Source organism: Scyliorhinus torazame, chromosome 6 (genome assembly GCF_047496885.1).
Source record: "Scyliorhinus torazame isolate Kashiwa2021f chromosome 6, sScyTor2.1, whole genome shotgun sequence".
NCBI classification, from domain to species: Eukaryota; Metazoa; Chordata; class Chondrichthyes; order Carcharhiniformes; family Scyliorhinidae; genus Scyliorhinus; species Scyliorhinus torazame.
Window position 1 is genome coordinate 236,744,249 of NC_092712.1, and position 14,807 is coordinate 236,759,055.

The 14,807-nt window shown below is 41.5% G+C and overlaps 1 protein-coding gene across 3 annotated transcripts in view; it reads left to right on the top strand.

The window, feature by feature from the left end:
- Positions 1-14,133, top strand: part of LOC140425341 (lysophosphatidylcholine acyltransferase 1-like) — a 260,484-nt gene extending 246,351 nt beyond the window's left edge. For all 3 annotated transcript variants that reach the window (XM_072509500.1, XM_072509502.1, XM_072509501.1), the window contains one exon: positions 9,767-14,133. In XM_072509500.1, coding sequence (XP_072365601.1) covers positions 9,767-9,960 — 194 coding nt within the window. In that variant the 3' untranslated portion in view covers positions 9,961-14,133. The remainder of the gene's footprint in view (positions 1-9,766) is intronic.
- Positions 14,134-14,807: the final 674 nt, after the last annotated feature.

Below are 14,807 nucleotides of genomic sequence, written 5' to 3' on the forward strand. Positions count from 1 at the left end.
GGGATGGGGGGGGGCTGGCACTACCGAGCCTAAGTGAGTATTATTGGGCCGCTAATATTTCAATGGTGAGTAAGTGGATGGGAGAGGAGGAGGGAGCGGCGTGGAAGAGATTAGAGAGGGCGTCCTGTAGGGGGACTAGCCTACAGGCTATGGTGACAGCCCCATTGCCGTTCTCACCGAGGAACTACACCACAAGCCCGGTGGTGGTGGCTACACTGAAGATTTGGGGACAGTGGAGACGGCATAGGGGAAAGACTGGAGCCTTGGGGGGGTCCCCGATAAGAAACAACCATAGGTTTGCCCCGGGGGGAATGGATGGGGGATATGGAATGTGGCAAAGAGCAGGAATAACGCAACTGAAAGATCTGTTTGTGGATGGGAAGTTCGCGAGTCTGGGAGCGGTGACCGCGAAATATGGGTTGCCCCAAGGGAATGCATTCAGGTATATGCAACTGAGGGCTTTTGCGAGGCAACAGGTGAGGGAATTCCCGCAGCTCCCGACACAAGAGGTGCAGGACAGAGTGATCTCAAAGACATGGGTGGGGGATGGTAAGGTGTCAGATATATATAGGGAAATGAGGGACGAAGGGGAGACTATGGTAGATGAACTAAAAGGGAAATGGGAAGAAGAGCTGGGGGAGGAGATCGAGGAGGGGCTGTGGGCAGATGCCCTAAGCAGGGTAAACTCGTCGTCCTCGTGTGCCAGGCTAAGCCTGATTCAGTTTAAGGTATTACACAGGGCGCATATGACTGGAGCACGGCTCAGTAAATTTTTTGGGGTGGAGGATAGGTGTGCGAGGTGCTCGAGAAGCCCAGCGAATTATACCCATATGTTTTGGTCATGCCCGGCACTACAGGGGTTTTGGATGGGGGTGACAAAGGTGCTTTCAAAAGTAGCGGGGGTCCGGGTCGAACCAAGCTGGGGGTTGGCTATATTTGGGGTTGCACAAGAGCCGTGAGTGCAGGAGGCGAGAGAGGCCGATGTCTTGGCCTTTGCGTCCCTAGTAGCCCGGCGCAGGATATTGCTAATGTGGAAAGAAGCCAAGCCCCCGGGGGTGGAGACCTGGATAAATGACATGGCGGGGTTTATAAAGCTAGAGCGGATTAAGTTCGTCCTAAGGGGGTCGGCTCAAGGGTTCACCAGGCGGTGGCAACCGTTCGTCGAATACCTCGCAGAAAGATAGATGGAATGGAAAAAAGAAGGCAGCAGCAGCAGCCCAGGATCTGGGGGGGGGGGGGGGGGGGGGGGGAGGGGGAGGGGAGGAGGAACCAGAAGGACTCTCAGGGTTGTTAATATATACTGTATAATATGTATAGGTCGTTGCTACAGATAATTATATATTGGACTGTTAAATTATATTTTTGGAGAGTGTTACTTGTGATAAGGCAGTTGCCAATTAGGGTTTGTTTTCATTTGTTATTTATTATTTATTCATTTTTTGTTTATAAAATAGGTCATTGCTATTTGTGTTGTTATAATATTGTGTAAAGGATGCACAATGTACTGTGTTGGTTGACCAAAAATTTTCAATAAAGTATTTATTAAAAAAAAAAGAGGCTGGAAATTCAGAGGCAAGTACCTGACTCACTAAAGCCATCTACACGTAAATTCAGGATGTGATAGAATGGTGTCCACTTATCTAGGTGAGTGCAGTTCCAGCAACATTCGAAGCTCCTGGACAAAGCAGCCTGCTTTGACGCCCCATTCACTCCCTCCACTAATGACACACAGTAGCAGCAGTATGTACCATATATATGTTGAACCGCCGCAACTCACCAAAGCTCCTTTAACAGCATATTCCCAACCAACAACTCTTGTCACCTTGACAGACAAGAACAGCAGATGCATGGGGTCCCCATCACCTGCAAAATCCCCTCATCATCCTGACTTGGAACTATACCACTGTTGCAGGATCAAAATCCTGGAATTCTTTTCCCAGTATCGTGGGTGTATCTTCACCAAATAGACTGCAAAGGATCACCACCATCTTCTCAAGGGCACTTAGGAATGAGGAACAGATACTGGCCCACGCCCTGTGAAAGAATAAAAGCAAAAGGAAGTTGGTGAGATTGGGCTCCAGCAGGCATATTGATCAGGAACGTCAGTGAAAAAGGAGAATGAGCATTATGAGGCTGTTGCTTGTGCGAAGGTAGTGATGGAGAGCTTGACGGACACTTGGGTGAATGTCATGAGAACTGAAAATGATAGTTTATGGTCTTGCACAAAGGGAATTTAATCCCGAGATGGAAGTAGAAAGATGGTGGTGAATTAGAATACAGATTTTCATAACGAGGGCAAAGAACCCAAGTGGGAGGATTGAAAAGTAGCATGGATGGGTGATAAGCAAAAGAAAATGGAGATGAAAATGAAGGACACTGATCCAGAGATGCAACCAAAATTGACAGAAGTAGATGCTGAGGGAACTTTGGTTAAATATGTATAATAAAGTTTAAAGTAAACACATCTCTTGAATATAAACAGAGGACTGGAAGAGTCGAACTTAAAATGTTAAAGTCTTGATGCAATTTTACAGGGCCTTGGTGAGGCTACATCTGGAATATTGCGTGCAGTTTTGGTCTCCATATCGGAGGAAAGATGTTCTTGCTGTAGAGGGAGTGCAGCGAAGGCTTACCAGACTTATACCTAGGAACTGACATATGAGGAGAGATTGAATCATTTAGGATTGTATTCCATAAGACATAGGAGTGGAAGTAAGGCCATTCGGCCCATCGAGTCCACTCCACATTCAATCATGGCTGATTTCAACTCCATTTACCTGCTCTCCATAGCCCTTAATTCCTTGAGAAATCAAGAATTTATCAACTTATGTCTTAAAGACACTCAACGTCCTGGCCTCCACCGCCCTCTGTGGCAATGAATTCCACAGACCCACCACTCTCTGGCTGAAGAAATTTCTCCTCATCTCTGTTCTAAAGTGACTCCCTTTTATTCTAAGGCTGTGCCCCCAGGTCCTAGTCTCCCCTGCTAATGGAAACAACTTCCCTACGTCCACCCTATCTAAGCCATTCATTATCTTGTAAGTTTCTATTAGATCTCCCCTCAACCTCCTAAACTCCAATGAATATAATCCCAGGATCCTCAGACGTTCATCGTATGTTAGGCCTACCATTCCTGGGATCATCCGTGTGAATCTCCGCTGGACCCGCTCCAGTGCCAGTATGTCCTTCCTGAGGTGTGGGGCCCAAAATTGCTCACAGTATTCTAAATGGGGCCTAACTAATGCTTTATAAAGCTTCAGAAGTACATCCCTGCTTTTATATTCCAAGCCTCTTGAGATAAATGACAACATTGCATTTGCTTTCTTAATTATGGACTCAACCTGCAAGTTTACCTTTAGAGAATCCTGGACTAGGACTCCCAAGTCCCTTTGCACTTCAGCATTATGAATTTTGTCACCGTTTAGAAAATCGTCCATGCCTCTATTCTTTTTTCCAAAGTGCAAGACCTCGCACTTGCCCACGTTAAATTTCATCAGCCATTTCTTGGACCACTCTCCTAAACTGTCTAAATCTTCCCCACCTCCTCCATACTACCTGCCCCTCCACCTATCTTTGTATCATCGGCAAACTTAGCCAGAATGTCCCCAGTCCCGTCATCTAGATCGTTAATATATAAAGAGAACAGTTGTGGCCCCAACACTGAACCCTGCGGGACACCACTCGTCACCGGTTGCCATTCCGAAAAAGAACCTTTTATCCCAACTCTCTGCCTGACAGCCATCGTCAATCCATGTTAGTACCTTGCCTCGAATACCATGGGCCCTTATTTTACTCAGCAGTCTCCCGTGAGGCACCTTATCAAAGGCCTTTTGGAAGTCAAGATATATAACATCCATTGGCTCTCCTTGGTCTAACCTATTTGTTATCTCTTCAAAGAACTCTAACAGGTTTGTCAGGCACGACCTCCCCTTACTAAATCCATGCTGACTTGTCCTAATCCGACTCTGCGCTTCCAAGAATTTAGAAATCTCATCCTTAACAATGGATTCTAGAATCTTGCCAACAACCGAGGTTAGGCTAATTGGCCTATAATTTTCCATCTTTTTCCTTGTCCCCTTCTTGAACAGGGGGGTTACAACAGCGATTTTCCAATCCTCTGGGACTTTCCCTGACTCCAGTGACTTTTGAAAGATCATAACTAACGCCTCCACTATTTCTTCAGCTATCTCCTTTAGAACTCTAGGATGTAGCCCATCTGGGCCCGGAGATTTATCAATTTTTAGATCTCTTAGTTTCTCTAGCACTTTCTCCTTTGTGATGGCTACCATATTCAACTCTGCCCCCTGACTCTCCTGAATTGTTGGGATATTACTCATGTCTTCTACTGTGAAGACTGACGCAAAGTACTTATTCAGTTCCTCAGCTATTTCCTCGTCTCCCATTACAAAATTACCAGCGTCATTTTGGAGCGGCCCAATGTCAACTTTTGCCTCCCGTTTGTTTTTAATGTATTTAAAGAAACTTTTACTATCATTCCTAATGTTACTGGCTAGCCTACCTTCAAATTTGATCCTCTCTTTCCTTATTTCTCTCTTTGTTATCCTCTGTTTGTTTTTGTAGTCTTCCCAATCTTCTGACTTCCCACTACTCTTTGCCACATTATAGGCTTTCTCTTTTGCTTTGATGCATTCCCTGGAGTATTCGCTGGAGTTCAGAAGAATGAGGGGGGAGGGATCTCCTAGAAACCTATAAAATTCTAACAGGACTATAGAGGGTAGTTGTAGTAATAATGTTCCCGATGGTGGGTGTGTCTAGAACCAGGGGTCACAGTCTGCGGATACGTGGGTAGACTGTTTAGGACAGAGATTAGGAGAAATTTCTTCACCTAGAGAGAAGTGAGTCTGTGGAATTTGTTAGCACAGGAAGTAGTTGAGGCCAAAACAATCCATGTTTTCAAGAAGCAGTTAGATGTAGCACTTAAGGCGAAGGGGATCATAGAATATGGGGGTTAAGCAGGATTGAATTGGATGATCAGCCTTGACCAAAAAAGTGCAGGTTAGGTGAATTGGCCATGCTAAATTGCCCCCGAGTGTCCAAAAGGTTAGGTGGGGTTGCTGGGTTATGAGGATAGGGTGGAGGCATTAGCTTAAGTAGAGTGCTCTTTCCAAGGGCTGGCGCAGACCCGATGGGCCGAATGGTCTCCCTCTGCACTGTTGGGATTCTATGGTCATACTGAATGGCGGAGCAGGCTCGAAGGGCAGAATGGCCTTCTCCTTTTCTATGTTTCTATGTTTAGGTTGACTTGTAGACGCGATGGTGTGGGCTTTGACTATTAAAGGATCAATGTCCCAGATTAGGGCTCTTTATGGAGGAGTGAATTCAGGAACTATTTGAGGATCAGTGGATTCGCTGCCATAGTTATCATTTGGTAAATCGAGAGATGAGGTGGCATGGATAATCAGACATGAGCCAGCAGAGTTTGATCTAGGCGACCACTGGAGGTGAGCAATGGTGTTGACAGCAAACACCCACAGATCCAGCAGAGGAGTAAGGGCCAAGTGAGTGAAACCCAAGAAACAATAGCGTCAAAATCCTAGTGTCCTGCCCAACCTTTACCTCCTAACCAACATCAGTAAAATGGATGACCTTGTCATTTATCTCATTAATGTTTATTGGATCTTGCTGTGTGCAAATTGGCTTCAACATTCCTGACCTTGCATCAATGACAATACCTCAAATGCCAGAGTCCCAGGTTCAGTTCCCGGCTTGGGTCACTGTCTGTGTGGAGTCTGCACGTTCTCCCTGTGTCTGCGTGGGTTTCCTCCGGGTACTCCGGTTTCCTTCCACAAGTCCCAAAAGATGTGCCGTTAGGTGAATTCGACATTCTGAATTATCCCTCTGTGTACCCGAACAGGCGCCTAGGAATGTGGCGACTAAGGACTTTTCACAGTAACTTCATTGCAGTGTAACTTCATTGCAGTGTTAATATAAGTCTACTTGTGGCAATAAAGATTATTAAGTATTTCATGGGTTGTGAAGTGCTCTGTGATCTGGTGAAGCCATGAAAGGTATATCAGGACTTTAGTTTCAAATGGTAATTTATTTATATTAATATTTATTTTAAACCAAACAAAAATAAACTTCAAACATGCAAAATAAGTTTAACACATTCTGAAAGTTTTGAAGAAAAAGACAGGATGGAACACAGCTGACCAAATGTGCTAAACAGTGCCACCTGATGCCTGCATTGTATAATTGCAGTGTGGCAAGTTTACGTATGGATATTCTTAAATATGCTAGGATTTTTTTTCCGAAAAGAGATCAATATGATTAGATTTCTTTGGTCATGTAAGATGTTTAAAAGGAACTATAATATATACAAGATTACTTTTTTCTGAGAACTGGGTTTCATTCTTGTGCAGCACGGTAACAGTGGTTAGCACAATTGCTTCACAGCTCCAGGGTCCCAGGTTCGATTCCTGGCTTGGGTCACTATCTGTGCGGAGTCCGCACGTTCTCCCCGTGTCTGCGTGAGTTTCCTCTGGGTGCTCCAGTTTCCTCCCACAGTCTGAAGATGTGCAGGTTAGGTGGATTGGCCTTAGTGTATAAAAAGGTTAGGTGGGGATAGGGTGGAGGTGTGGGCTTTGGTAGGTGCTCTTGCCAAGGACCGGTGCAGACTCGATGGGCCGAATGACCTCCTTCTGCACTGTAAATTCCATGATTCTAACTGGGAAAGCTGTGATTTACATAGAGTCCAGAATACAGAGTACAAGGGCAGCATGATAGCACAGTGGTTAGCACCGTGGCTTCACCGCACCAGGGTCCCAGGTTCGATTCCTGCTGGGTCACTGTCTGTGCGGAGTCTGCTCGTTCTCCCCGTGTCTGCATGGGCTTCCTCCGGGTGCTCCGGTTTCCTCCCACATGTCCCGAAAGACGTGCTTGTTAGGTAATTTGGACATTCTGAATTCTCCTTCCGTGTACCTGAACAGGTGCCGGAATGTGGCGAAGAGGGAATTTTCACAGTAACCTCATTGCCGTGTTAATGTAAGCCTACTTGTGACAAAGATTTTTTTTTTTTTATTTTAAAATTGAATTTGAATTCTAGTCCCTGTGGTGTATCTGCAACATTCAATGACTAGAAGGCTGGATTGTTTGAACTATAAATATCATTAAGGTACAGTTGGAGTAATAGTTCAGAGATTGCCTCAGAATGTGCCTCAAATCCAATGTAACTGAAGCTTTATGCATCATCTGAGGCATGCTATACTTGGCCTGGGTTTAAGAGCTGACATCGGATGCAATAAATACTTCAAAAGGTATGTTGCATAAAAAAGTAGATATGTCAATATCAAAAGTGACTAATGCATTTTTAAGAGCTTATTTTGACAAAAAACTATTCCATTTTTAGAAAATATATGTAGTCATAAGCCTGTCAGGCTTATTTATCGAGGTGTTTTTGATTATTAGATGCACAAATATAATGTGGATATTACAATGTGCAACACCTACTATAAACTAACAACAAATGTTCCTAAGGCCTCACTGGCCTCTGCAATGAATACCCATTCCAAATCCCAGGAGATACAACAAGAACAAAGACAAAGAACAGTACAGCACAGGAACAGGCCCTTTGGCCCTCCAAGCCTGCGCCGATCATATGTCCTATCTAGACCAACTGCCTGTATCCTTCTATACCCTGTCTGTTCATGTGTCTATCTAGATAAGTCTTAAAGGTCGCTAACGTACCTGCCTCAACCATCTCACTTGACAGTGTATTCCAGGCCACCACCACCCTCTGTATAAAAAAAAAGCTTCCCCCCGCACATCTCCACTGAACCTTTCCCCCCTCACCTTGAACTTGTGCCCCTTTGTCATTTCTGCCCTGGGAAAAAGCCTCCAACTGTTCACCCTATCTATACACCTCATAATTTTATAAACTTCTATCAAGTCACCCCTCAGCCTCCGTCTTTCTAGGGAGAACAATCCCAGTTTATTCAATCTCTCCTCAAAGCTAATACCCTCCATACCAGGCAACATTCTGGTAAACCTTTTCAGTACTCTCAAAGGCTCCATGTCCTTCTGGTAGTGCGGTGACCAGAATTGGACACAATATTCCAAATGTGGCCTATCCAGGTTTCAGATGACTGTGACGTGGTTTGCGAATTATTATACTCAATGCCCCGTCCGATGAAGGCAAGCATGCCATATGCTTTCTTTACCTCCTTTTCCACCTGTGCTGCCACTTTTAAGGATTTGTGGACTTGCATGTCCAGATCTCTCTGTCTCTATGCTCCTGATGGTTCTGCCATTTATTTTATAGCTCCCACCTGAATTGGATCTACCAAAATGCATCACCTGTCATTTGTCTGGGTTAAATTCCATCTGGTATTTCTCTGCCCAATTTTGCAGCCTATCTATATCCTGCTGTATTCTCTGACAATCTTCATCACGATCCACAACTCCAACAATCTTGGTATCAACCGCAAACTTGCTAATCAGACCTGCTACGATTTATCCCAAGTCATTTATATATATATCACAAAAGATCAGAGGTTGCAGTACTGATCCCTGCAGAACACCACTAGTTACAGACCTCTATTCGGAAAAACACCCTTCCACTGCTACTCTGTCTTCCAAGCCAGTTCTGAATCCATCTAGCTAGTTCACCCCTGGCCCCGTGTGATTTAATCTTTTACACCAGCCTGCCATGAGGGGCCTTGTTAAATGCTTTACGAAAGTCCATGTAGACAACATCCACAGACGTTCCCTCGTCAATCATTTTTGTCACCTCTCAACAAACTCAATTAGAAAACCCAATGTGAATATTTTCATAGTGTGGGGGTGGCAACAGCCCAGATTGAGTTGGTTGGAATAGGAGCTTCGAAGCAGAGCGTGGCAACAGCAGGAAGTTCCAGTTGAAGATGGTCAAAGAGGCACAAATAAATTGCATTCTGCATTCCAATTTTCAGTTGGAAAACTGACATTTTTAACAATGCATGAATTCCATTTCAAATCTGGCACTTTATATAGGCAAGCTTTCAACTGGGGCAGTCAAGATAGAAATGGTAGGTTTTTTTCTTCTCATTCCTGAGAAGTGGGCATCACTGGCAGGATTGGCACTTATTGCTCATCTTCACTGACAAGGTGCTGCTGGGCTACTGCCTTGATAAGAGTAACTTGCTGAGCCACTTAATTTGGTGGGGCTGGAGTCGTATACCAGGGAAGGGCAGAAGGTTCCCTAGAACATAGTCATTGGACTTCAATGGCAATCCAACAACTTGATGATTTCTAATTCTAAAACTGAAATTTGAGTTTGCACTCACTGGATTCTTAATCCAGACCTAGCAAACACAGTGGGTATATCGACTGGTATACCTGGACTGCAGCAATTCCGGAACATGACTCACCACCACCTTCCTCAAGGGATGGGCAATAAATGCTGGCCTTTCCAGTGAGTCACGTTCCACGAATGAAAAAAAACAAAAGTAGCATCACCACACAACCATAATCTTGTGTCAATGTAATTCTTTTCTTTCTGGTAACATCCACATGGAAGGGGTGGTGGATACAAGAAATTCCTGCCCCAATTTATGGTAGAATTTGCCAATGTCCACAATGATGGGGCCCATATCCATGCAAAATGTGCTACTTTTTCTTCCCTCCACTTCCAGCCCAGAATTTTGAGATCTGGATATGTAAACAACCTGAGGATGTAATGCTTCCTGCCACTGTTTGCACTGGTAGTTAGGATAAACAGTACACAAATAAAGAATACATAATAACATGTTTATTCTTCTAACTTCAGTGGATTTCTGCACATTTTCATGTATGAATCCTGATTATGCTGAGGAGTATCTTTACCTGGACCAGATGATGGGTTTCACAGGCTACATGGAAAGCCAGCTTGTTCCTACTGCTAATGGATTTTGCACAGACTTCTCACCTGATGACCAAGAGGAGGAGAAAGATGATAGTACCTTGGATAAAAAGCTTAACTAACTGCTTGGGTATGATCCTTCTCCTGGTGAGAGGGGTGGACCAATTTTGGGCACACGCATTACTTCTGTTGACCTGACTAAATATTCTTCCTTGTATGAACTTACTGCCATTTTTCTCTATTTATCATCTCTCCGGTATAATATCTGAGTTGAGCTTGGTTTTTAAACAAAAATGTAAATGTCATTGGAAGCCAAGATTGTGAAAATGCTTATTATTTGTACCTGTACTTGAAGGGAACCAAGCACCTATTTGTTCCATTTTCATATTTATGGTATATGTGTTATGGTGACTATGCATGTTTAAAACTTGTAGCTGCGATTGTGCTAGCACATTTTGTATTTTTATCATTTCTAGTCCATTTCTCATATTTGCTTAATTTGGCCATTTCAAAGCAGCTTTTGAAATAATGTTTGCAGAAGATGAGTAATCATATTTTCCTACCAGTGTTACAGTGTAACAAACCTTTTTTGGCGTGGTGCGTTCTGTTCTCTAATGATGTGTTAACTAGGATACTGTTGCTTACTTAATATTTTAAGCATTGTCACTCTGCCTCCTTGTTCTTGCTGTAATAAGTGGAGAGACGAAAATGGTTCTAATGTGAATGAAGTATAAAGAGGAACATGACCGTATGCATTGGTGTTCAGATTAACATTTGATTTTCTGTATGTAACTTCACAGTAACCCCAGTTTTTTTCCATTATAGTTACATCGGAATTATTTTAGAGTCTCATGTTGCTATTTTTAATGTAACAATGTGATGGAAAATACTTGAGGGTAATTATCCCATATAAATCAATGGGTTAACTTTTAGTAGTGAATCAAATGGCTTTACTTGATTTGGTAACAGAGCACATTGTGCCCAAATACCATAAAGCAAATTAACTTGGAAGGAACAAGAAAATAAGTATTATAACGGACCGATAAGCAGATGACATATGAAGCAGACCAGTTGTCAAGTTTTTGAATGAAATCATGCATGCCAAAGGCATAACGGTTTGTGCAGTATATGAAAATAGCCACCCTGTCTGCAATTTGGGACGGCAAAGATATTTCTCTGATTCTAAAATAGGATGGAGTTTTCGATCATTTATGTGAATCATTAATGTATCTGCGAATCAGGAACATTGCATAGTGCATTCACATACTGGCTCATTTGTATGAATGCTTGTCTAATTATAGTGTAGAGTTACCTATGTTGATTTTTATTTGAATACATTTAAAGCTATAATAGAGAAACAACAAGAAATAAGGTATGTCTGTGTCTGCTAACTTAAAAAGAAAAGGACAATACAGTTAATATTTCCATGGTACAGGTTATAAAATAGAGGTGGAAATCTAGGAAATGCCTCTTTTTTTTGGTAAAAGATTCAATAGAAATTCTGTAAAATAGATTGCCAGGCCACAGAAAATCAAACTTAAGATCTGGCTGGTGCTTCGTGTCCTGTCATATAGCTGATTCTGCTGAAAGTCACTGCACACGTTATGACTATAAGCCTAATTGTTCCCTTGGTAATGTCTAGTATGACTTAATATTGCAATTCCAAGAACCCTGTTCTTGGGTGGCTATATGTTTGGCCTATGGCTAATAGTCACAAAGAACAATAGGTAAGGATGTTGGGCTTTTCAAAAAAAAAAGTTTTAATCACAAGATTTCATCTCACACATTGTTAGATTATCTCAGTGAGGGATTGGACTGGTCTTAATTCTTGCTGCTTCAATTTGGGAAGCAGATAGAACATATGATCTGCATCAAAAGATCATCCTCAGGTTGGCAAATTACTGTTATCTGGATACATTGAATCAGTGTTGAATTGATGCACATTATTGACAGGCTTAGTCCCTCCCTTTGACCTCTAGTAGCACCTTATCATGAGTTCAGGGTTGGGCAATGATCCGCAAGCTTGAGTATTGCAGATTGAACACTACTGGAGAAAATCGGGTAAGTTCTGGGGATGCTGATGTTTCTGCTTTCCACTAGCAAGAAAATGAATCAAGTGGATTGAAAATGAATAGTTTATATGTTTTTCTTGTTCCTTTGAATGAAGTGAGGGAGGAGGAAGAGTGATTAGAATACCAGTTATAAAATGGAGAACAAGGGGACCGAAATTGAACATTTTCCCCTTTAAAGCTGTTCAGTATTTTCTTATCTGTGATTTTTGATTTGTCAAGTTTGTTTGCCTTGTAGCATGTAAAATTAAACCGTTGGAAGCAAAGTGAACATGTTGATGTTTGTAAGGAAAATTATAATTCATTTATGTCTGATTTCTGTTAAAATGGTGAAAGCACAGGAGTACAGGAAACCTGCATTTTGCCCATACAGATCGATTTTACACATCCACTCCCATTATTGTGCAAAATAAATGTCCTAGGTAAACTCTGCCACTTTACGTTAGTTAGCTTTTTATTTTTTTATCACCCATGGTGCAATTTTATTCAATGGACCTATATGTAAACAGTGTTTGAAAAAATATTACTACACTGCTTTAGGAGTGGTGACATGGCATTGTGCTGACTTTAAAGCTATTGTCTGCTTTTTCTGTAAAAGCAGTTGTTGATTCTACCCTTTTGGCTGAATGATGGTGTATAATAATAGATACCCGGAAGCCAATGAATGGGACATCTACAGCTCAATTTGCTTAGTCTATCAGTCTAAAGTCCTAGAAATCAATATGGAACTAGAGTAAGTTGATGCTGAGTTAGGGCAGTTAACTGAGAATTATGCTGAAGCTCATTATTTAAAGCAGTGTGCATTTTGAATTTTGGATAATGTCACAGAGGAGCAAACGTTAGTTGACAGAATATTGTTTTGATGTACTATATAACGCACCTTTTTGTTGAACCCATGTTGGATGGTATGAAGCATTTATTGATGAACATCCAACAGTGTTAACATGACCAGTGACATAATCAGGAACATTTTCAAACTGAAGTTAGAAAGAACAGAATTGTGGATACTGTGATAATACATTAGCATAATCCTGCTGAATAATACACATTGGCACTGCCAGTTGTATAATCAAATTATCTTCAAAATTAATTGCAACTGTTGCATAATTGTGATTAATATTTTTAGAGTTAATATATGCATGTAAATCCTTCCATGTGAATAATGGTGAATCGGAACAAAAGTTAATAAATTTTGGTACTGTACACATGTTCAGTGTTGAAGATGTTGAACTTGAGATTCATTTTGCAATCAGCTTCATGGCTTATAGAAAAAATACACTCCAGCACAATATGTAATGAGCCTCAATGAGGATTACAGTGTAATGGGAAGTGTTTGGACTTGTCCAAATTTTGTGGATAATTCCAGATAAATCATTAATTGTTTTTGCGATATTCTTTGGGAAGCATTGTACCCTTTGAGGACTTTTTGATTTTATTTTGTATGGATATCTTAATGAACAGCTATTTCCAATTTCCTTTTATATGTTTCAACAAAAGAACAAAAGGTGACTGGGTCACGGGATTTTGAAACCTGGGATCAGTATAATTTCACTATAGTGAGAATGAATGTTTTCAATCATGATCTAGAAAATTGCATAACGTAAAGAAATTTTGTGTAGGTTGGGCATGGCTTATTATGAAAACTGGTCACCGTATCAACACAACTCAAGATTTACATTCCACAAACGGCGTGATTGGGATTGTTGGGATTATAGCTGAAAGGAGATCATTCACTTGTTTTTGAATTACCTTTAAGTGACTGCATAAATGCAAGTCATGTAAACATTTACTGTCTAGTTACTGTCTTAACTGCATAATGTGTAAATTATGCATTAATAACATTTACAGCAACAGTATGTAACTCCACTATCAGACATAGGTCACATTGGATTTTGTAAGCTTTTTAATGTGTATTCTTCTATCAAACAATACCTCAGTAGGCAAGCTATCCTTGGTTGACTTTGAAAGGATTCTTGAAATGTGCAGAAGGCTGCTTTTTTACTACCTGATTACTGCTGTATTTTACATTTACCTTGAACAAAATTGGACATTTTACTTTGAGTTAAAGTTTCATGATGGATTATGAATGGAAATTTGTTGCAATAACTGATCATATTTTTTCAAGTTTTATTTGTACATAAAGGGATTACTGCTCAAACTTACATTGGACTTTGTTTCACAGTGAAATTATTTGAGTTGTCTGTATCAATAAACATCAATAAGAAAGCTGTGTCTTTTTGCTAATGGGTTATTGAGCACAGAACAAAATAATTACATAAATTATATTTTAAAAACCAGAAATCTGTGTACCTAGCTCATACCCAGTTATGCCACTGCACAGCACACACCAAAATGTGCAGAACAAATGGAATAGTCTCAAGGATTTTGCCATGAGGTCTTATCTTTACCTTGCTAGTAAGGAATTGTTGAGGCTGACAAGTTTTGCCTTCCTTTTGTTGACTCAGATTAAACATCTAAATCATGGGGAGGCAGTGGCGCAGCGATATTGTCACTGGTCTAGTAAACCAGAGTAATGCTCGGCGGTCTAGGTTCAAAGCCCGCCACTACAAATGGTGAAATTTGAATTCAATAAATATCTGGAATTACTCGTCTAATGATGACCACGAAACCATTGTCGTAAAAAATCATTTGGTTCACTAATGCCCTTTAGGGAAGGGAATCTGCCACCTTTACTTGGTCTGGCCTACATGTGACTCCGGACCCACAGCAATGTGGTTGACTCTTATTAGGGACGGGTAATAAACGCTGGCGCAGCCTGCGACGCCCATGTCCCATTGAACGAATAAAAGAAAAATTCCCTTAAACCCCTATATATTGACCCAGCCCAAGTCTATGCAAATTCTGCTGATGAGCAAAGCATTTGAATGAGCACCAGAATC